The sequence below is a fragment of the Sorex araneus genome, chromosome 2 (genome assembly GCF_027595985.1).
Source record: "Sorex araneus isolate mSorAra2 chromosome 2, mSorAra2.pri, whole genome shotgun sequence".
Classification (NCBI taxonomy): Eukaryota; Metazoa; Chordata; class Mammalia; order Eulipotyphla; family Soricidae; genus Sorex; species Sorex araneus.
Window position 1 is genome coordinate 132,774,090 of NC_073303.1, and position 23,054 is coordinate 132,797,143.

Sequence of the window (23,054 nt, forward strand, 5' to 3'; positions counted from 1 at the left end):
TATTTCAGAGTTATTATTTTCTCTGTGTTTTCTCTGTGCCACTGTTTTCCCACTGAACTGCATGCCAGGCATTTTTCTTTTTTCTTTTGCAGTATTGGGGATTGAATGCAGACACATGAAAAGTAGTGTTCTGTAGCTAAATAACATTGCCCAGGTTCCTTCCTTCCTTCCTTCCTTCCTTCCTTCCTTCCTTCCTTCCTTCCTTCCTTCCTTCCTTCCTTCCTTCCTTCCTTCCTTCCTTCCTTCCTTCCTTCCTTCCTTCCTTCCTTCCTTCCTTCCTTCCTTCCTCCTTTCTCCTTTCTTCCCTCCCTTTCTCCTTCCCTCCCTTCCTTCCTTTCTTCCTTCCCCAACTAGCACAGTTCAGTCACTGCTTTGCAATGCTTTTCATTGTTCCTACTTCCTGGTTGTCTAAAAGTTCAGATAAAGGCACAGGATAAGTAATACAACTTGTCCCTGGAAAGAAATATAAACTTTCTATAATAAAAGTCTTCTAAGTTAAAAATAAACTTTTTGAGAATATGCTATGCATGACTAATCCCCGATAAAATCTTTAGACATTTATTGAATAAGTGTCCTAGGTTTGGTAAGATAAAACTAGTTAAGATAGGGTCCCTTGTCTTAAAGTACCCCAAAATCTTGTTGGGGCTGAGAAATGTATAATTACAAGGAAGGTGATAACTGGGCTTGTTGTTGGGGGCACACTCCACCATGCTGGAGGATTCCTCCTGGCTCTGTAGGCTCAGGAGACCATGTGAGCTGCTGGGGTTTGAACTGGGTTGGGTAAATGCAAGGCAAGTGCCTTTTCCACTGTTGTATCTCCTTGGCCCCAGTAATTGATTTATATATGAGTAAGGTGATATTAACATTTGGGTGTGATTTAGGGTTTTAAAGATGAATGTGAAATTTGCCATCAGGTCTCAAAAAACCTTTCAGTAAGGTCTCAAAAAAACTGCCATGCTCCAGGCCGCTTTTCCAGACATATCACAAACACTTCCTACCCCTTTTTCCATCATTACCGCACCATATGTGATGGGGGTTCAAACGTGGTGTGAACCATCAGAACACCTATAGTGGCGATTGGAGGCTGTTCTAAAAGCCTCCATCCCTCTCAGAGAGCCCAGCAAGCTACGAAGAGTATCCTGCCCGCACAGCAGAGTCTGGCAAGCTACCCATGGTGTATTAGATATGCCAAAACCAGTAAAAACAATGGGCCTCCGCTTTCACCACTCCTATTCAGTATAGTACTGGAAGTCCTGGCCATAGCAGTTAGACAAGAAAAAGATATCAAGGGCATAGAGATAGGAAAGGAAGAGGTCAAGTTATCACTATTTGCAGACGATATGATACTATACTTGGAAAACCCTAAAGACTCTACAGAAAAGCTCCTGGAAACAATAGGTTGATATAGTAAAGTGGCAGGCTACAAAATCAACACCCAAAAGTCCATGGCTTTCTTATATACAAATAATGAAAGAGAAGAAAGAGACATTAAAAAAAATCCCATTCACGCTAGTACCTCAGAAAATCAAGTACCTTGGAATATGATTAACCAAAGAGGTGAAGGACCTATACAAGGAAAATTACAAAACACTACTTCAAGAAATAAAAGAGGACACTAGGAAATGGAGACACATCTCCTGCTCATGGATAGGGAGAATTAACATTATCAAAATGGCAATACTGCCCAAAGCACTATACAAATTTAATGCAGTCCCTATCAGGATACCCATGACATTTTTCAAAGAAATAGATAAAACACTCCTGAAATTTATTATTTATCCTGGAACAATAAACCCCCACAAATAGCTAAAGCAATACTTGGAAAAAAGAAGATGGGTGGTGTCACTTTCCCCAACTTCAAACTCTACTACAAAGCAGTAGTAATTAAAACAGCATGGTATTGGGATAAAAACAGACTTGTAGACCAATGGAACAGAGTTGAATATTTTGTCTCAGACCCGCAAATATATGGTCACATAATCTTTGACAAAGGAGCAAGAAATGCAAAGTGGAACAAGGAAAGCCTCTTCAACAAGTGGTGCTGGGAAAACTGGATAGCTACCTGCAAAAAAATGAACTCTGACCTCTGTCTAATGCCAGGCACAAAAATCAGATCAAAGTGGATTAAAGACCTCAATATCAGACATGAATCTATAAGGTTCATCGAAGAAAATGTAGGCAGAACTCTATATGACATTGAAGCTAAAAGCATCTTTAAGGATGAAAACAGCACTGACCATACAAGTGGAAGCAAACATAAACAAATGGGACTACATTAAACTAAGAAGCTTCTGCACTTCAAAAGAAACAGTGACCAAAATACAGAAAAAGCCCACAGAATGGGAAAGAATATTTACCCAATACCCATCTGACAAGAGATTAATATCAAGGATATACAAGACACCAGTAGAATTGTACAAGAAAAAACCCTCCAACCCCATCAAAAAATGGGGAGAAGAAATGAACAGAAGTTTCCTCAAAAAAGAAATACAAATGGCCAAAAGGCACATGAAAAAATGTTCCACATCGCTAGTCATCAGGGAGATGCAAATCAAAACAATAAGATATCATCTCACACCACAGAGACTGGCACACATTCGAAAGAACAAAAGCAACCAGTGCTGGCATGGATGTGGGGAAAAAGGGACGCTCCTTCACTGTTGGTGGGAATGCCGACGGGTCCAGCCTTTCTGGAAAACAATATGGACAGTCCTTTAAAAACTAGAAATTGAGCTACAAAACATTACAGCACTATTCACAATAGCTAAAATATGGAAACAACCTGAAAGCCCTAAAACAGATGATTGGTTAAAGAAACTTTGGTACATCTACACAATGGACTACTATGCAGCTGTTAGAAGAGATGAAGTCATGAAATTTGCTTAGAAATGGATAGACATGAAGAGTATCATGCTAAGTGAAATGAGTCAGAAAGAGAGGGACAGACATAGAAAGACTGCACTCATTTGTGGAGTGTAGGGTAGCATCACATGAGTCTGACACCCAAGGACTGTAGATACAAGGGCCAGGGGGCATTACCCCATAGCTGGAAGACTGCTTCATGAGCAGAGGGGAGAAGGCAGATGGAATAGATTATAGATAACTAAGAAAATGATGGCTGGAGGAACCAATTGGGATGGGAGATGCGTGCCGAAAGTAGATAATGGACCAAACATGATGACCTCTCAGTGTCTGTGTTGCAAGGCATAATGCCCAAAAGTAGAGAGAGAGTATGGGGAATATTGTCTGCCATAGAGGCAGGGGGAGAGTGGGAAAGGGGGGATACCCAGGATATTGGTGGTGGGGAATGTGCACTGGTGGAGGGATGGGTGTTTGATCATTGTGAGATTGTAACACAAACATGAAAGCTTGTAACTATCTCACGGTGATTCAATATAAAACAAAACAAAACAATGGGCCTCATTCCCCTGACCCTGGAAGAGCCCCCAATACAGCAGCGTTAAGAAGAATGAACAAGGAGAGGCTGATAAAATCTCAGGGCTGAGCTAGCCTGCCAAAACAAAGAAGGACTAAAATGACGTTTTGCACTTTTTAAAATTATTTATTTATTTATTTTTTAAATCGAGTCACCGTGAGAACAGTTATAGGGCTTTCAGGATCAAGTCTCAGTCATACAATGATCAAACACCCATCCCTTCACCAGTGCACATGTTTCACCACCAAGAACCCCAGCATATCCCCCTTCCACTCCCCCTCTTCCTGTGTGGCAGACGATTTTCACTTTACTCTCTCTCACTTTGACTACATTTAATTTTCGACAGAAAACTCTCTATCATTATTTGGAGTTTTCCCACCAACAGTCAGACCTGATCATTGGATTGTATGTTTTCTATTGTTGATAACAAAGAGCATATGATGTTGCACGATCACGAAAGCAGCCGCCCAGGTTTGGGATTCCGGTATTAAGTCCAGAGATATTTCTGCCAGCAGCCACTGCATTCCAAGATTGTTTTGTGTGCCTCTGGGATCATGGTTGTTCAGGAGCGGAGGAGCTATTTGTGGGCGGCCATTCAGGGTCTCTTTTGGGCAGAAAGCAGGGCCAGTTCTGCCCCCACGCCCCATCGCAAGATTTCCATGCATCCCATCACTGCAAGCTCCTAACTTCCGTCCAATTGGCTCTGAACGGTTGCAGGCACCGCAAGCCGGAGAATGCTCTGGACCCCAGACCGATATTTGCACTTTTAATGCACGTATGCTGGCATTGGAAGCATCCATCGAGGATCTGGTGGTGCAAGCACGGAAGATCAAGTATGACGTCATTGGATTGACCGAGACGAGAAGGTATCAAACACATCACACTGTTATCGACACTGGAGAATATGTGACAGTAGAGGCGTCGGTGGTGGTGTCTTTGTCAACATGAACTTAGACATGAGCATTGATTCGTTTGAATGCCTAACACCTTGAATCAGACGCTTACGGTTGAATAGATGTGGCTTGTTGCTGGCAGTTTCTATCTTCATCGTCTACACACGAACATCCAACTGTGATGAAGAAGAAACTGAGAAGTTCTTTTTTAGAGCTGGAGTAGCTCTAAAAAGAAGACCACATCTTCTACAAGGTTATTGTCGGTGATTTTAACGCCAAGATAAGACCTAGAAGGTCACTGGAAGAACTCCACATCGGTACCCATGGCCTAGAATGGAATGAACAGGGTGAGAGACTGTTTGAGTTCATCATGTTGACCAAGACCATCCATGGTAACTCACAGTTCCATAAGGCCGAATCTAAACCATGGACATAAGAGTCCCCCAGTGGACAGTTCCACAATGAAATTGACCACATCATATTCAATCGACGGTTTTGCCTGACTGATGTCACTATAGTCCCAAAATTCCAAATGGGATCAGATCACCGTCTCCTTCGTGTGAAATTCTACTTCATGGAGCGGGGAGAAAGGGATAGAAAGTTTAAGAAGAGAATTCCCAGAATGACTACCAACTGGGAGCTCTTTAGCACTACTGCAGCAATATGGGAAGATGCCTTTGTTGACAACATTGAGGAGGAATACAATCGACTGGTTCAGCACCTCCATGATTGTGTGAGGAATGCAGAGAGAGAGAGAGAGAGAGAGAGAGAGAGAGAGAGAGAGAGAGAGAGCCACAAAAAGTCGCCTGTCTTCGGAAATTCTTGAGCTCATTTGCCAACGTGGTCTGGCGCGAGCCTCAGGCAATCACAAGCTAACTTCTGAGCTCGCAAAACTGAGCAGAGAAGTAATAAAGGAAGACCTCGAAAGAAGAGCAGCAGTGTTGGCTGATGCGGCAGAAGCTGGGAAAAGTATTCGCAACACCCGTATGTCCTTCGCCAACTGTAAGACCAAGATGACTGCCTTCTGACGTCCTGATGGATCTATCACATCTTCCAGAAGGGCAACGGAAAAGGTTATCCATGACTTCTACTCGGATATCTTTGATAGCCATGTCCAACTGCCCAAATTCCGCAGGATGGATATGTCATTCCCAGCGTTCTCCCTTCCGAAAACCGACATGACATTTTGTTGATAAAAAAGCACACAGCATACGGTCCAGACAAGGTCAGACCTGAACACCTGAAGAATCTGCCACCAGCACTCGTCAATACACTGGCTTGGCTCTTCACACCCTACCTGTCCAAATGCAAGGTTCCGTCCCAGTGGAAAACCAGCAGGACCATTCTGTTGTACAAGAAGGGAGACATTCACGACATAAGCAACTATCGCCCGATCTGCCTGTTGTCCGTCGTCTACAAGTTATTGAGTCATCCTGAATAGGATTGGCAGAACACTAGACGAAGAGGACAACCATGCGAGCAAGCTGGGTTCTGAAAAGGATTCAGCACAATTGACCATATCCACATGGTGACCAAGCTCATTGAGGTTTCGCGAGAGTTCAAGATGCTGCTGTCTAACGTTCATCAATTTAAAGAAGGCCTTTGATTCTCTTGAGACTGAAGTGGTCATCGAAGCCCTAGCCAAACAGGGTGTTCAAACTCAATACATCAGGATCCTCCTTGAGCTGTATTACAGATTCACTACCAGGCTCTCACCATTCTACAAGGAAGTGATCATTGACGTAAAGAGAGGGGTGCGGCAGGGTGATACCATTTCACCGAAACTCTTCAGTGTCACCTTTGAGAACATCATGTGATGACTGAAATGGGAAGGAATGGGAGTGAAGATAGATTGTCGGCAACTGCACCACCTCCGCTTCGCTGATGACGTTGTACTCATAACGCCAAACATTAGCCAAGTGGCACAAACTCTGGCCAACTTCGACCTCGAGTGTGGAAAGGTCGGACTGCAGCTGAATCTCATGAAGACAATGTTCATGAAAAATGAAGTAGTTCCTGATGTTCCATTTGCCCTCAAAGGAATGAACATCTCTGAACGCAACAATTATGTGTACCAAGGTTGAGAACACATGACAAATGAAACGGCACCTGAACTGTGTAGGAGGAAGAGAGCAGTGTGGAACGCCTTCAAGAGTGTCGAAGAAGTGGTTAAGAGGACAAAGAACCTCTGGCTCTGGGCACATCTTTTCGGCTCCACCGTTCTTCCTGCACTAACGTATGCCTCAGAGACCTGGGCCCTAGGAAAACAGGATGAGACCGCTATTCGGGTATCCCAAAGAGGAATTGAAAGAGCTATGCTTGGGGGCTGGAGTGATAGCACAGTGGGTAGGGCATTTGCTTTGCACACGGCCGACCCAGGTTTGATTCCCAGCATCCCATATGGTCCCTCGAGCACCGCCAGGAGTAATTCCAGAGTGCAGAGCCAGGAGTAACCCCTGAGCATAGCAGGGTGTGACCCAAAAAGCCAGGAAAAGAAAAAAGAAGAAAGAGCTATGCTTGGAGCATCATGTTTCACTCAAGTGAGAGAAGGAATCTGGGGTTCTGACCTCCATTGTCCGTCAAGAATCAGGGATGCTGTCTTGTTTGCCAAAGCGTCGAAAATCAGATGGGCCAGACACATAATGAGATTTAGAGATGACCGCTGGACTAGAGCTATTACCGAGTGGATTCCACGGGTCCTCAAAAGACCGCATGGCCACCCACCAACGAGATTGTCAGACTTCTTCATCAAAAGCCTAAACAAACGGTTTGAGGCTCGTCGTGTTCCTGGAGAGAGGAGATGCCATTGGGCTACACTAGCACACAACAGGGACAAATGGAGATGTTACTGGCGCCGGCTTGAGCAAATCGAAGATCAAGGGATAATACAATTAATACAAGGAGGAACTTGTGTTAAGAGTTTGAAATGGCAATTTGGAGTGGAAGATCAGTTTTTTTTTTTTTTTTTTTTGAGAAATGGGATGTAGGCATCCCACTTTTGTATAGTAGATACTCCAAGGCACTGGAGTCTGTCACACTCAGTCAGGACCTTCAGTTTGGGGCCAGGGTAATAGTAGCAAGAATCAGGGTCTATTAAAATTCCATTGACAGGGGTCTGAGGAACCTAGGGCCTATCCATGGCTAGTCCTAGGTAGTCCCCTGCACCCGGGGCCAAGAGTGGGTGGCCCTTCCGCAAACAAGCAGGACCATTCGGTATGACAAGGAAACAAGTTCCAAAACTTCAACTACAGGCGTTTGCAGAAAATCAGCTGCTCCAGGCCTTCATGAACTGCAGCGCTGTTTGAATTCTCAATCGTTCAGTCTGCTCACAGTTAATGATCCATGGAGCCTTTCCGGGAAAGAACTAAACCAAGGACGTCACACAGACAGGCTGACAGGCCAGAGCAAGGCCTCCCATTTCCCTTGAGCTGCAAGTGTGCTCTGGGTGCTCGCCAACTGGGTCCGCCTGTACCCTGTTCTCTCTGACTCTGCACGGGGTCTCCGACTTCTTGGCACCCAGGCCGACTAGTATTAGAGGCCGCCTCGTGCCTGGCCTCGCCCCGACCCCATCCTCATCCTAGGAGGAGCATGCCGGATCTCTGGCATGCCGGCCTGGGACTGGCGGGGCGGGGCGGGGCGGGGAGGTGTGGTGCCCGGCGAGGCGCGGGGCGGGGCAGTGCGGGGCGAGGCGCGGGGCGGGGCGAGCGACGTGTCCGGGGCGGGGCGCGCCCGGGGGGTGGGGCGCGCAGGCGCAGTGCGTCCGAGCGGTGGCCATGGAGCAGGGCCCTTCGGAGTCCGAGCGGCAGCTCCAGCCGGCGCCCGTCGAGCCGCTGTGCCCGGCCTCCGCGGGCCCGGGGAGTGAGGGCGGCGAGGGAGCTGCGGGGCCCCCCGTCGGGCGTCCGGGAGCCGGCGCGGTGAGCCCGCGGGGCCGTGTGCACGGGGCCGAGGGCCGGGCCTGAGGAGAGCCGGGCTTGACGGGGGCCGGACCTGACGCGCGCGGGGCCTTACGAGTCCCCGAGGCCTGACGAGCTCGGGTCCCGACGAGCCCCCGGGCCTGACGAGCCCCCGGGGCCTGACGGGCGCGGGGCCTGACGGGCGCGGGGCCTGTGCTCGGCGGCGGGTGAGCAGCGCCGGTGTGCGCGGGTCTTGCCTGGGTGCGGGTGGGCTTTCTCCTGGAGCAGACCCTGGAGCTCATCCCCGTGAAGGGAGGGTAGGGGACTGGCGCACGGAGACCCTTTACATTGGTCCGGCTGAGGTTGGGGGCCAGCGGGCACGTCCCGCGGTGCCGGGGCTTCCTCCTGACTGGGCACCCACCCCTGGCCGTCACGTCGGGGCTAGCCCTGCCGGCCCTGCCCGGCTCCAGGCCCGGGGCAGCAGGGCCCCGCCCAGGGAGGGCACGCGCGGGGCGGGGCGGGGCCGGCCCGAGGCGGCCTGTACTCGCTCGCTTACCTCTGGTTTTGAAAACGGTGGAAGTGAAATGTCTTTTACTGTGTTTGTGATTCATCCCAAGTATGGTTTAGTTTATATGCCATTTTGTAGAGACAGCTGCTCCCCTTGCACGTTCCATATAGTGGGGTCAAAAGAATCTTGCTGCTTCTGGGAAAAATCACTGTTTAAGGTCAGAGAAATAGTACGAGGGTTAAGCATGCAAAGGGCCTGCATGGACCTGGTTTGATGCCTGTCCCGCTGGGCTCCTGAGCATGGCTGGGCACGACTCTAGCGCCCCTGATCGGACCTGTGTGGCGCGGCGCTGCCGAGCTGAAATAACACGGCATTCCCAGGCTCTTGCCCTCCAGGACGCCTGAGAATTGCTGGAAATAACTGCAGGGTCTCCTGAAGACTGCTTGCAAGGACTCCCCCAAATACATTGCTGCTGCTTTATTCTGTCTTACATTTCTGCTGTTCTCCCTTCCTTCCTTTCTCTTTCATTCTTTGGCTTTTGAGCCACACCCAGCTGTGCTCAGGACTTATTTCTGGCTCTGTTCTCAAGGACCAAATCTGGTGGCACTGAGCGGACTATATGCAGAGCAGGGGATTCAAACTGGGCTCAGCACTTTACCCCGGTATCATCTCTCTGACTGTACCATGGATTTCTTCAGGTTATATATTTCTTGGTGCAAAAGCCTGAGCTTTGGCATTGGAATGCTTGTGGTTGTTTGGAATTTGTATGTGAAGTCCTTCTGTGTGATGCCAAGTTGTTTTCTAAAGTGATGATGCCAGCTTGAACTCTCATCATCAGTGCCTGATATGCTCTGGCCTTATTAATATTTACTATTTTCATATTTTACAATATCTGCCAGTCTTGTGGCTATATAGCAAAGCAATTTTAGGTAGTTTTGAAAGGTATCAAAACTTTGGTACAACTTTCAGTACAACATGATTTAATTTTGAGTATATAATTTAATAAGAATTTTGTTGATATATGCATTATGTGTGTGTACATATATACATACACTCTGTATGTGCAGTGTGAATGGTGTTAGGGCTCAAATTTAGAACCTCATATGTGCAAGTCTTGTTCTACTGTTAAGCCCCATCTCCTGGCACCTGTGGATTTTTTTTGGTGAAAATCTTTTTGAAAATTAACTTGTAAGTCCACCTGTAATATGAAGCCCATTGTTAATTTCAAGCTAATTACAAATTCATTAGAAATATGTGGGGCTGGAGTGATAGCAAAGCAGGTAGGGCGTTTGCCTTGCACGCAGCTGATCTACTCCACCACTTTTTTTTTTTTTTTTGCTTTTTGGGTCACACCTGGCGATGCACAGGGGTTACTCCTGACTCATGCACTCAGGAATTACTCCTGGCGGTGCTCGGGGAGCCATATGAGATGCTGGGGATCGAAGCCGGATCAGCTGCGTGCAAGGCAAATGCCCTACCCGCTGTGCTATTGCTCCAGCCCTTTATCCACTTCTTTATCTGCCCCCTTGAAAAATACTGTAGTGAGTCTACCCACTTGGTAGTACAGATAGTGGATACAGATAGTGGACTAGGCAAAAAGGTAAGTTAGATTTGTTGTTTATGTGTGCTGTATACAATCAGATTCCACTTTTCATTTAATTTTCAGAATTACTAAAAATGAGAAAGCAAAGGCTCAGAGAGAAATTAGAGAAATTAATTTTTTTTTTTTTGGCTTTTTGGGTCACGCCTGGCGATGCACAGGGGTTACTCCTGGCTCATGCACTCAGGAACTACTCCTGGCAGTGTTCAGGGGACCATATGGGATGCTGGGAACCGAACCCTGTTTGGCTGCGTGCAAGGCAAACACCCTACCCGCTTGCTATTGCTCCAGCCCCTTAGACAGAAATTATATGGCCAAGATCATAAACTAGTTAATGGTGTGCCTACATTTGCATCTTGGTATGAAATCAGAGCTATTTCTATTAAACTTTGTTGCTTTATTTTTTAAAAAAAGGGGGGTTTGGTTATTTTTTTGCGGCGGGAGAGTTGCTCTGCACTCAAATTACTCCTTGTGCTGCTCAAAAAAAGAAAAAGTTTATTGCATGCAGCTGACCCGTTTTGTCCCCAGCAGTGGCAGGTATGATTCCTGAGCACAGAAAACTGCTCTAAAGTCTCACAGATTTCTCCAAAACTGTATATAAAATGTTGTGGTTCTGTTTAGGTTAAGTTGCAGTTTTCAGAAGAAAAGAAGAATAAAAGATGTGATAGGCTTTTTTTTTTTCCCACCACAAATATAGGCAGATACTGTGCATAGAACAGCAGAAATTTGCCTTATAATTTTTATTTTGACTGCAGATTTTATATTTTGTGCCATTTGCTCTATATTTAGTTTTTTTTTCTTTTGATTTTTGGGCCTCACCCAGTGTTGTTTCTCTGTTTTGCTTGAGGCCACTGTTGACGGTGCGCAGAGAACTATGATGGCAGGGCTCAACCCTAGCACTCCCACATACAGAACACGGGCTGTAGCCCTTTGAGCCTCCTCCCCTGTGGCTGCCCTATACTTGAGAGTAGTGGAGACAAGTACTCTAAGCGTTGCAAGGTTCTTCTGGTTTTAAACCTGTTCACCAAGATTCTTTTTTTATTCTGTGGTATCAGGGTTGAACTTGTCCAACTGACCTGTTTGGTCCCCGGCAATGGCAGGTATGATTCCTGAGCACAGAAAGCTGTTCTAAAGTCTCACAAATATGTTGTCATTGAGCCACATAGTGAACCTGGGAAAATAGAATTCTCTGACTGCTATGGCAAAACATAAATGCCATTGTAGTATCTGGCTCACCCTGCAACAATATAGCACCTGATAGGTGAGAAATATTTGGTGGATCAACTCTGGTTAAGACAGGGGTCTAAATTATGCTGTAAACTCTTACTCTCCAGTTTCATTTTTATTTAAGAGAGCCTACAATTTGCTTCCTTTTTCTATTTAGAAGTCTCTTTTTCTTTTGCACATTTCTCTGTAAGGAAGAGTGGTTAGTGGGGGTTGGGGGGGGAAGGAGGGGAGGGAGGGAGGGGAAAGAGAGAAAGAGAAAGAACATGTGTGTATATGCACTCAGAAATTACTTCTGGCAGTGCCTAAAGGACCCTGTGAGATGCTGGGGTTTGAACCTAGGTTGATCGCATGCAAAGCAAGTGCCTTACCCCCTGTACTGTCTCTCCAGCCCCCACTTAAAAAAAAAAAAGTATTATTGTCACTTCTATTTGATTTAGCAAACAGAAAAATGAGAAAAGGAATTTATTCTCCAAGATTGTAGTAATTAGTGTTGACCAGAGAGGAAATGGCAAGGGAATGAAGTACAAGCAATTCTTTTTTAGGATGGAAGATTCTGTTCCAGTGAGAGCTAACAGTACTTGTCCAGAAATGAACCATTTTCTTTTTTTTTTTTTTCTTTCTTTTTGGGTCACACCTGGCAATGCACAGGGGTTACTCCTGGCTCTGCACTCAGGAATTATTCCTGGCAGTGTTCAGGGGACCATATGGGATGCTGGGAATCGAACCCGGATCGGCCGCGTGCAAGGCAAACGCCCTACCCGCTGTGCTATCACTCCAGCCCCAGAAATGAACCATTTTCTGAGAAATTCATATATGATTTTTCAAAGGTAACTGCTCTGGACCTTGGAGTGCTGATAAGAATACCTGGGTAGTTATGCACTGTTGGGGGAGAACCCAGGTCTCATGCATGCACTTTGCAACTTAGTCACATCCATGGTTGAAATATCTTTATTTGTAAAAAAAAAAACAACAAAAAAACAAAAAACTCAGTTTTAGGGTTAGATTTCTGCAAGGCAAGTTAGAGTGCTTGCCTTGCAGAAATCTGACCTCAGTTCATTCCCCAGCACCCTGTATGGTCCCTGGGGCCTTGTTAGGTGTGATCCCAGAAAACAGACCCAGAAGTAAACCCTAAACACAGCCAGGGTGGCCCAGCCATACCCTCCCCCGAATTTAGAAAAATTAAATACTAAGAACCCTGTTTCCTTGAATAATTTCCCCTAAATACATTGTTTTTCTATTTCCTCATCTCCGTCCCAAAATTTTTAGTGTGTATTTATGTGTATTAAAAGTGAAAAAGTGAACAGGAAAATTTTTCTATGGAACTTAATTGCTTTTGTCTCCAATTATGGAGAAGATTGAGTTTCTCTGTCTTTGGTAGGGAACCAAAGCAGTGCTCAGGGGGCCAGGGCACCACCCCTAGTGTTAGCCGCCACAGCGTGGAGACTGAGCCTGCCTGTGAGTGCCAGCCTGTGTTCTTGGTGCCCAGGCCTTGTGTGCTCAGCCAGGCGGCTCAGGAGACCATCCCATACTAGGAGCAAAACTTGGAGCTTGCACATGTGAATCATGTGTTCTGTCTGCCCTTCGAGTCATCTTCCTGGTCCCAGTCTTTCTGTCTTTACTTTTGTGGCTTTGACCATTTTGAAGATTGGAAAACAATTTGTAGAATGTCCTTTTCAGATTTGCCTACTGTTTTCTAATTCAAGCTATCTATATTAAGAAATATATAATGTATTTGACCAAAATATATTTCTCTTCTCTGTATTTGGTTTTCTCTCACAGCCTCTGACTTATAGTTCCCAAACCTCTTTGAAGCCGGGGAATTCGTTAGCTCAGTGATGGAATGTCTGTTCTGTGTGTATGAGGTCCACGTTTTCAGCCATTCCACCATAAAAACTAAAACCGAAACCCCATCCTGCCTCTAAAACTCTTGGAATTTCATAAATGTTGAGAATAATAGATGTCTTTTGTTATGTGAATGAGGTGCCCTTTGGATTTCCCTGAGGATGAGGCTTGTTTGGCTTTCCCTCTCACCCTTCATCCCATCCTTCTTTTTTTTTTTGGCCACACCCGGCAGTGCTCTGGGCTTACTCTTGACTGCACTCCAGGCAGGGACTATATAGGGTGCCTCATTCTTAGTTTACTATAATTTAATATAAATAAACTCATTCTTAAATCAACTTATTTTTAGTCTGACTTTTACTTTTTTTTTTCCTTTTCGGGTCACACCTGGGGTCACTCCTGGCTCTGCACTCAGGAATTACTCCTGGTGTTGCTCGGGGGACCATATGGGATGCTGGGAATCGAACCCGGGCTGGCCGTGTGCAAAGCAAACGCCCTACCCACTGTGCTATTGCTCCAGCCCCTGACTTGTACAATTTTTGAGGTTCATCTTGCAGCATGTACAAGTAGATGCTTTTCGTTACTGATTATCGAGCAAATCGATGAGCAATGGATGACAGTGACAGTGACATCTACACAAAAACTTGCATGTGAAAGGTCACGTGAAACTTGTTACTTGTTGAAACTTGTTTTTTTGGCATATCGAATACGCCACGGGTAGCTTGCCAGGCTCTGCCATGTGGGCGAGATACCTCTTGGTAGCTTGCCGGGCTCTCCGAGAGGGGTGGAGGAACCGAACCGGGGTCGGCTGCATGCAAGACAAATGCCCTACCCTCTGTGCTATATTTATATTTCTCTCAACATAGATTGATAGTGTAATTTCTGAATTATATGATGTTTTATTTTTGAAAGTGGTTCTGTTATTTACCATGACCACAATGATACATGAGGTTCACATTCTCTACGTTCTTTTTTGGTAGTGAGAGTTGTGGGGATGACACGCACCAGCAGTGCTCAGGGCTTACTTCTGACTCTGTGCTCAGGAATCGCTGCTAGAGGTGCTCAGGGAACCATATAAAGTTCCAGGAATCCAAGTTGGGTTGGCTATGTGTAGGGAAAGGACTTTAATCTCTGGACCTTAATTTCTTCAGTCCCTCTCTACTTTCTTGTCAGCCTTTGGCATTGTCTGGCTTGATTATAGCCATTTTAGTGGAATGTGAAATGGTTTTAATTAACATTTCTTTAATTACTGGTGCTTTTTTATGTGATTATTTTTATACATATGTGTGTATCTTTATGAATGTTTATAAATACTTTTCAAATCTTGCTTATTTAAAAAACTATGTTTTAGTGCAGAATAGATAGTGTGGAGGGTGCCTTCTTTGCACACAGCTGGCCCAGATTTAATTGCTGGCACCAATTATGGTCCCCCAGGCTATGATGTCCCCCTAGCAGTGATCCCTAAGTATGGTCAAGTGTGGCCCAAAAGACAAAAATAAAAACTTTTTATCTTTTTTTTTTTTTTGCCTTTTTGGGTCACACCCAGCAATGCTCAGGGGTTACTCCTGGCTCTGCACTCAGGAATCACACCTGGCAGTGTGCAGTGGACCATATGGGATGCCAAGGATCTAACCCAGGTTGGCCATGTGCAAGGCAAATGCCCTATCTGCTGTACTATTGCTTCAGCTCCAAATTGTGTTTATTATTGAACTGTTAAAGTTGTTTAGATATTCTTTGGGTACATGTTTGTTTTTTCAGATAGTACAATTTGTAGATAGTTATTTTGAAATTTAATTTTCATTAAAACACTGTAATTTACAAAGTTATTCATAATAAACTTGTTTTAGGCATTGGTGTTCCAGCACTAATCCCACCATCAGTGCGACTTTCCCTCTATCAATACCCCCAGTTTCCTTCCCATCTGCCAGCTTGGCCCCTTAGCAGACACATAGCAAATTTACTTCAAAATTTAAAGGAGCCTTCTCCCTTCCCTGACGAGGCCCCGAGTTGCCGCCCACAAACAGCTCCTCCGGCTCCTGAACAAGCCATGATCCCAGAGGCACTCAAACCAATCTCGGAACCCAGCAGCTTTTGGTAGAAATCCCTCCAGACTTATTACTAAAATATCAGAAATCCAAAATCATTATATGCTCTTCAGAATCAGCAATAGGAAACAAATTATCTAATGATGCCTGTTCTGCAGGTCTGATTGTTGGGGAAAATTCCAAATAATAATGGTAGGTCTTTTGTCGAAATATTGAATGTAATCAAAGTAGAGAGAGAGTAAAGTGGAAATCCATTTGCCACGTAGGCAGGGGGAGGGGTGGGATGGGGTGTAGACTGGGGTTCTTGGTGGTGGAAAATGTGCACTGGTGAAGGGATGGGTGTTTGATCATTGTATGACTGAGACTTAAACTTGAAAGCTTTGTAACTGTTCTCATGGTGATTCAATAAATAAAAAAATAAAGGAGGAACAAACTCTTAAAAAAACTTAAAGGAATGTCAAATGGAATTATTAGATAAATTAATAAAAGTCAGTTTGTGAGGATTGATTGCTATATGATTTTAACCTAGGTAAATAAAGAAATTAAGATAATATAATGCCTATTCTCATTTACATTTGTAAGCTAGGAGTAAACATACTTTTCTTAATCTAGTAGAGGCAACCATAAGCACCATGAGTGAGGGCCATACTCAGTGCTCATTCTGGAAAGTTTTCCTGTCTTTTAAAGAAGATCCTTTTATGCTCCTTGTAAAACTGGTTTCAAGACTGAATTCCCATAGCTGTTGCCTGTCCCTGACGCTCTGTATTGTTCCTTCAAATCTGAATGATAATCCAGCTGCAGAGAATGTTCTTGTGAGGTGTTTGTTTCATTAAGATTTTGTACTTGGATAGATCTGCTGTGAATCCTTAAGGACTTTCCTTTGTATGTAAGTCCGATTTTGATCTTGTGGCTTTCAATATTCTCTCTTGTTAGATTTTCTCATTTTGAGTACAGTATGTTTTGGGGATTTCCTAGTTGAGTCCATTTTCACTGGAACTCTTCAGACCTCTTGGATCTCATTGCCTATATCTTATCTATGATTTCTGTACCTCTTGTTTTTCATCAAATTTTTCTTGTTCTTCAGGGCCTCTGATGATTCTTACATTGTTCCTCTTGAACTCATTCCATAGTTCCTTGGTACGCCGTTAATTTCTTTTAAGTTTTGCACCTTCTGTCATTTTCTGGCAGTTTCTTCCATTTCATTTTGGAATTCCTTGATTTTTTGTTAGCTTTTGTTAGCTTCTGTTAATCAGCTTTTCTATTGAATTTTTTGTATCACCTGCTATGCCCTTCATTTCTGCTTGAAGTTTTCTCATTTTTGGCACTCATACTTTTTTTTGTGCTTTGCTATCTGTGTCATTGCTTCTTTGATCTGTTAAACGTCTCCAAAGTGGTGTCACTCCTCATTGTCTGAGGGTTTACTGAGCTCCTTGGTGCTGTATGAGCCCTCTGTGTTCATTGGTCTCAGTGGGCTTCTGTGCGTCTTCCCATTAGGTTTGTTGTGCTCCTGTTAGTAATGTGAAATTTGGAGGAGCTGTCCACGGCTGCACTGTAGGCACTGTGGAACTGGGCCCTTAGGTATTTTGGAGGTTGGGGGTGAGTGGGTGGGCGTTGAGGAATCAGTTTGCCACTAGTTTTCTTCCCATCTGGGACTTGTCTTTTTAAACTAAAATTTCTGTCTTCCTTGTCTTCCAAGCAGCACTAAGGGGCCCAGAGACCTCTCAGGCAATACTCAGTTAGTGCTCAGGGCACTTGGTAGGGTGGGAATGGAAACTGGGGCGCTGCTTCATGCAAGAGTTGATTTCTAGACCTTTGAGCTATATCCCTGGCTAATCCCCCCTCCCTAATCTTTATAGAACATTGTAGTTTATAGTTCTGTTCATGGTAGTTTTATGCATACATTATTTCAAACCACCACAGGTTACCATTTCCAAGGTACCTGGCTCCACCGAGATCCCAGAGCTCTCATCATTCTGCCTACCTCCCATCCTTCTGGTGTTTAGGGCTTATTTCTAACTCTGCATCAAAGGATCAGAGCTGTCTGTATGTGATGTCAGGGATCAAATCTGAGTCAGTTGATGCAGAGCAAGTGTTCATATTCACTGCATTAGACCCTTCTTTTCTTTAGTTGTACCTTTGAAGAACAGGAGGGGTTTTTGTTTGTAGTTTGTGGCTTTGCACCACACCTGGTGGAACATAATGGCTATATCAGGTCTCTGCTCAGGGGTCTCTCCTGGGAGTGCTCAGAGGACTATATTTGAACCGTGTGTCAGCCTGCATGCTAGGCAAGTACTTAATCTTGTACTATCTCTCTAGCCCTAAAGTTTTTCGATATGATGAGGTTCAGTAGGCCTGTTTTTTCTTTTATGGGTTGTGCTTTTGGTATCACATCTAAGAAGTTGTTGCTTAATCCAAGATCTCCAATTTTCTCATAGATGTTTCCTTTACTGTCTCTCTGGGTATATGAGTTTTGAGTTAATTTCTGGGTATGGTGTGAGTAAAGATGGGAATGTTTTTGGTGTGGGGTGGGCGGGTATTCGTGTTCAATAGTCCTACTACTGTATGTTCACAAGGGCTCCTACTGGATTGCATTGGATGCTTGTTAAAAATCAGTTGATATTAGATGAAAGGGCTTATTTCTTGATTCTCACTTTTTTTCTTAGTGATCTCAGTGTTTGCCTGTACTATCCCTGTTTTGGTTTTGGGGTTAGGTTTTGTTGTTGTTGGGGGTTGTTTTAGACTCCACCCAGCCCTCTTCAAAGATTTTTCCTGGCTCTGTGCTCAGTGATCACTCCTAGAGGTGCTCAGAGAGCAATTGCTGAGTGAGAGGTTTTGTTTTGGGGTCACTCCTGACTGAGATAGTACCCACTGTACTATCTCTCTGGACCCCAATTGAAGGTTTTTTGACTATCACAGAGCAGTTTCTTTTACTGTCTCTCTGGGTATATGAGTTCAGAGTACATAGTTTTAATTTTTTGCATGTAAAGTATCACCACTATAACTTTTCTCTTTCTCTTTTGTTTTTGTTTTCCGTCTTTATACTTCTTTCCTTCACACACTGCCTCTTGTGTTTTATTTTTTAATTTTTATTTATTTTTTTGCTTTTTGGGTCACACCCAGCGATGCTCAGGGGTTACTCCTGGCTTTGCACTCAGGAATTACTCCTGGCGGTGCTTGGGGGACCATATGGGATGCCGGGGATCGAACCCGGGTTGGCCGAGTGCAAGGCAAACGCCCTACCCGCTGTGCTATCGCTCCGGCCCCTATTTTTATTTTTTGAGGGGGGGGTCACACCTAGCAATGCACTGGGGTTACTCCTGGCTCTGCACTCAGGAATTACTCCTGGCAGTGCTCAGGGGACCAAATGGGATGCTGGGAATCGAACCCAGGCCAGCCACATGCAAAGCAAACACCCTACCCACTGTACTATTGTTCTAGCCCTGTAATTCAGAGTTTAAATTAATGCTCACCACAGAATTTGAGAGTAAGACAGAAAAAATAAAACCACCAGAAGACATTTTGTGGAGTTACTCTTGACCCTTTCTCAGTGGCCCTGTTTGTACACACAGCCTAGTAATGTGCTTTTGTTCTTTTTGATGCTTTGATATAGAACTGGGAATGTTCTAGAAAAGAAGTTCTTTTTTCCTTCCTTCCTTCCTTCCTTCCTTCCTTCCTTCCTTCCTTCCTTCCTTCCTTCCTTCCTTCCTTCCTTCCTTCCTTCCTTCCTTCCTTCCCACACTGCAGTGCTCAGGGATCACTCCTGCCAGGGCTCAGGGATGATATGGGGAAAAAGGAAGCAAATCTGGGTTAGCTGTGTGCAAGACAGGTGCCCTGCCTGCTTTTCTTATGGGTGGAGCTTATTAGGCACGGCAGAAATTTAAATTTGACTATGCCTCCTGCTTCTTAGTTGATCACCCAAACAGCACTCCTGACATGCTGTTTGGGTGATCATGCAGTGCTAAAGATTTAATATAGCACTTCCACATTTAAAACATGGGTTCCAGTCATCTATGGCATTTTACAGAATCAATATTTTTAACTAAACTGCTGATATTACCTTTAGCATATGTATATATAGTATTTTGGGGTTTTTTGGACAGAGACATTGATAACACTAAAAATTAATAGGATTGTTTATCATTGAATTAATGTATTTTAATATTTTATTATATATTTTGTGCAGTTTCTAATGTCTTTATAGATTTATTCATTGCTTTGAAATGTCTAATTTATTGGCAGAAAGAGTTAGGCCACACCCGTGGTGCTCAGGGGCTACTTCTGACTCTGCTCAGGAGTGATCTCCACAGTGCTGGGACCCTATATAGTTCCAGGGATTGTATTGGGGTCATGGAAGACAAGCTCCTTATCTCCTTTACTGCCTCCCCAACTCGAAATGTCCAGTTTTAATAAATGGATTATATCTTTTTTTTTTTTTTGCTTTTTTGGTCACACCCGGCGACGCTCAGGGGTTACTCCTGGCTCTGCACTCAGGAATTACCCCTGGCAGTGCTTGTGGGACCATATGGGATGCTGGGAATCGAACCCGGGTCGGCTGCATGCAAGGCAAATGTCCTACCTGCTGTGCTATCACTAAATGCCCCTAAATGGATTCTGTTTTAAAATAGCTACTAAAAAAGTTTAATGTACATGATATGTGGATAGATTATTTGCTTCTATCACTTGGCAAGCCCTACCAACTCAAGAAATATAAGAAACTGCATTCAGTATGCCAAAAACAGTAACAACAAGACTCACAATGGAGACATTACTGGTGCCTGCTTGAGCAAATCGATGAACAATGGATGACAGTGCTATAGTGCTACTACATGAAATATATGCCAGTAATGGATTTTATTTTAATTGCTTATATTTTCCTCCAATACTGTACTAAAGAGTTTTCTTTCATTTGTTTTTATCCAGATGACAGAAAATAATTTTGGGTTAAAGAAGATTGAAATTAGTGTTTCAGAAGCAGAAAAGCGAACTGGAAGAAATGCTATGAATATGCAAGAGACGTATACTGCTTACCTCATTGAAACAAGGTGAGTGTTGAGAATTAAGAATGAGGCTTATAGGGGCAGGAATGATGCCACAGTGGGTAGGGCGTTTGCCTGGCACACAGCTGACCCAGGTTTGATTCCAACATCCCATATGATCCCCTGAGCACCATCAAGAATAATTCCTGAGTGCATGAGCCAGGAGTGACCCTTCTGTGCATTGCCAGGTGTGACCCACAAAACAAACAAAAAAAAGAATGAGGCTTAGGAGCCAGAGAGATAATACAGATATTAAGGCACCTATCTTCTATGTAGTATATCCTGGTTCAATCCCGTTCATCATGTGTGGACATCCCGAACACCATCGGATCTAAGCATAGATCTAGGAATAGTCCCTGAGATCCTCTGGAAGTGGCTCCAAAACTTAAATTAAGAATGAAAAAAAAAATGAAAGAATTAGGTTTAGATAGAAAAAAGTTTAATGTATGCAATATGTGTATAGATTACTTGCTTCTATCATTTAGGAACCCCTAGCAACTCAAGAAACATTAGAAACTTATATAAAATATACAATAGTAGGGGCTGGAGCAATAGCACAGCAGGTAGGGCGTTTGCCTTGCACTCGGCCGACCCGGTTTCCAGCATCCCACATGGTCCCCCAAGCCCCGCCAGGAGTAATTCCTGAGTACATGAGCCAGGAGTAACCCCTGTGCATCGCCGGGTGTGACCCAAAAACAAACAAACAAAAAAATATGTACAATAGTAATGAATTTTATTAGAAAAAATCTGATAACTATTGATGTAATTTCCGTTACATAATTGAATTTTTTACAGAATATTATAGAAGTTTTTTTGGTTTGTTTTGGTTTTGGCGGCCACACCTGGGCAGTTCTCTAGGGTTGCTTTCGATTTGGTGATTGGGAGACCATACAGTACCAAGGATTGAACTTGGGGATCCTGGCACGAAGGCAAGAAGTTTATCTTTCACTTACCTTCCTGGCTCTTTGTTTCTTTACTTTTTAATAGGTTACAGGTGTGTCTCTTCTGGTGTTACTCTCTGTAGCTACATAGAGCATAAGCTTTGTGGGAAGAGGGAAAATTAATCTTTCTGACCTTTTTGTTTTGGAGCCATACCGGATGTGCTGGACTTCCTCCTGGCTCTGCACTAGATATCTCTCCTGGTACGGCTCAGGATCTTTTTTTTGAGGGGGGAGGGGTCACATCTGGTGATGCACAGAGGTTATTCCTGGCTTTGCACTCAGGAATTACTCCTGGTGGTGCTCGGGGGACCATATGGGATACTGGGAATTGAACCCAGGTTGGCTGTGTGCAAGGCAAACACCCTACCCGCTGTGCTGTGACTCCAGCCCAGGGCTCAGGATCTTACAGGGTTCTGGGTCAGCCACAGGCAGGGCAAGCACCTTACCGCTCAGCTATCACTCTGACCCCTAATACTTTTGACACAGCATCTCATGTGGTACTCTCCCCCAACACCACCAGGAGTGATCCCTGAGCACAGAGCCAGCAATAAGCCCTGAGCAACCACTGAATCTGGTCCTAAAACAAAACAAAAACCCAAAACCCTGAAGAGGATATTTTCAGTATGTCCTGTTTCTTTACCCAACTGTGTAATAAAATTAGGTCCTTTTTACTTTTACTGCTGAAGAGAATATTTTTTTGTTTGGTTGTTTTTTTAGTTTTTGGACCACACCCAGGAATCACTTGCGTTGGTGCTCTGGGGACTGTATGGGGTGACTGGGATTGAACCCAGTCTGCGGCATACAAGGCAAACACCCTACCCGCTGTACTATTGCTCTGACCCATGCTGGAGAGATTCTTGATTTAAATATTCTGAAATAACTTGTGGTTGTTTCCTCTTGAATTTTTAATTAATTGAATGTTATAAATTGGTACCATGGGGTAAAAATAACCGTACTAGACTCTGAATATACATGTGGACCATCAGTAATTATGTGTTATACAAATGAATAATTGAATTTACTTTCAAAGTTTTCATTGTAAATTTGTTTTGCCTTTAAGAGAGTGATTCTTAAGCATTTTAAATTGATATTACTTGAAGAATTTATCAGGCTTCATGGTTTTGCCTGAGGTTTGGAAATTTATGTTTTTCAACCCGAACTCCAGACGTTTGTATTTTCCCCCTTCCTTCCATTTTGTTGCAGTGATGCAGAACTATATACTAGGTTGTCATGCTTGCTGGCTATCACAACATTTTGTGATGGTCCTGACTGTGGATACACATTTTAGTTGTGACGCTTACTTGTTTGCTGTGTACTGAAGACTGCACAGTCTATGGTGCCATCACAATAATATAATAACAATAGGAATCACAAATAACAAGGCCACCAACACTTAACTTGGCCTGTGGGATGGAGCAGTATTCAAACTCGATAGTATTATGCTGGCGAAGGAGGCTCTCTAGCAATTGAGCGATTCCTAGGCCCTCTTTGGGTATTTTTGAAATAGGTGGACCATGAGCCATGGTTTTGACATACCTGTAAGCATAATTGACTTTTAACAACCACACACCTTTGATTTCTTAGTCATCCTGAATTCTTTCTGTGATTCAGTGAACAAAATGATTATAATTGAGCA

General features: G+C 44.1%; 1 protein-coding gene across 4 annotated transcripts in view; it reads left to right on the top strand.

Annotated features, from left to right (window-relative positions):
* The first annotated feature begins 8,064 nt into the window (after positions 1-8,064).
* SNX4 (sorting nexin 4) overlaps positions 8,065-23,054 on the top strand; it is a 73,805-nt gene continuing 58,815 nt past the window's right edge. For 3 of the 4 annotated variants that reach the window (XM_055127488.1, XM_055127489.1, XM_055127487.1), the window contains exons 1-2: positions 8,065-8,243; positions 20,362-20,483. In XM_055127488.1, coding sequence (XP_054983463.1) covers positions 8,103-8,243; positions 20,362-20,483 — 263 coding nt within the window. In that variant the 5' untranslated portion in view covers positions 8,065-8,102. Of the gene's footprint in view, positions 8,244-8,293; positions 8,450-20,361; positions 20,484-23,054 lie in introns of those variants that run through there. The other variant, XM_055127490.1, reaches the window with a different exon arrangement.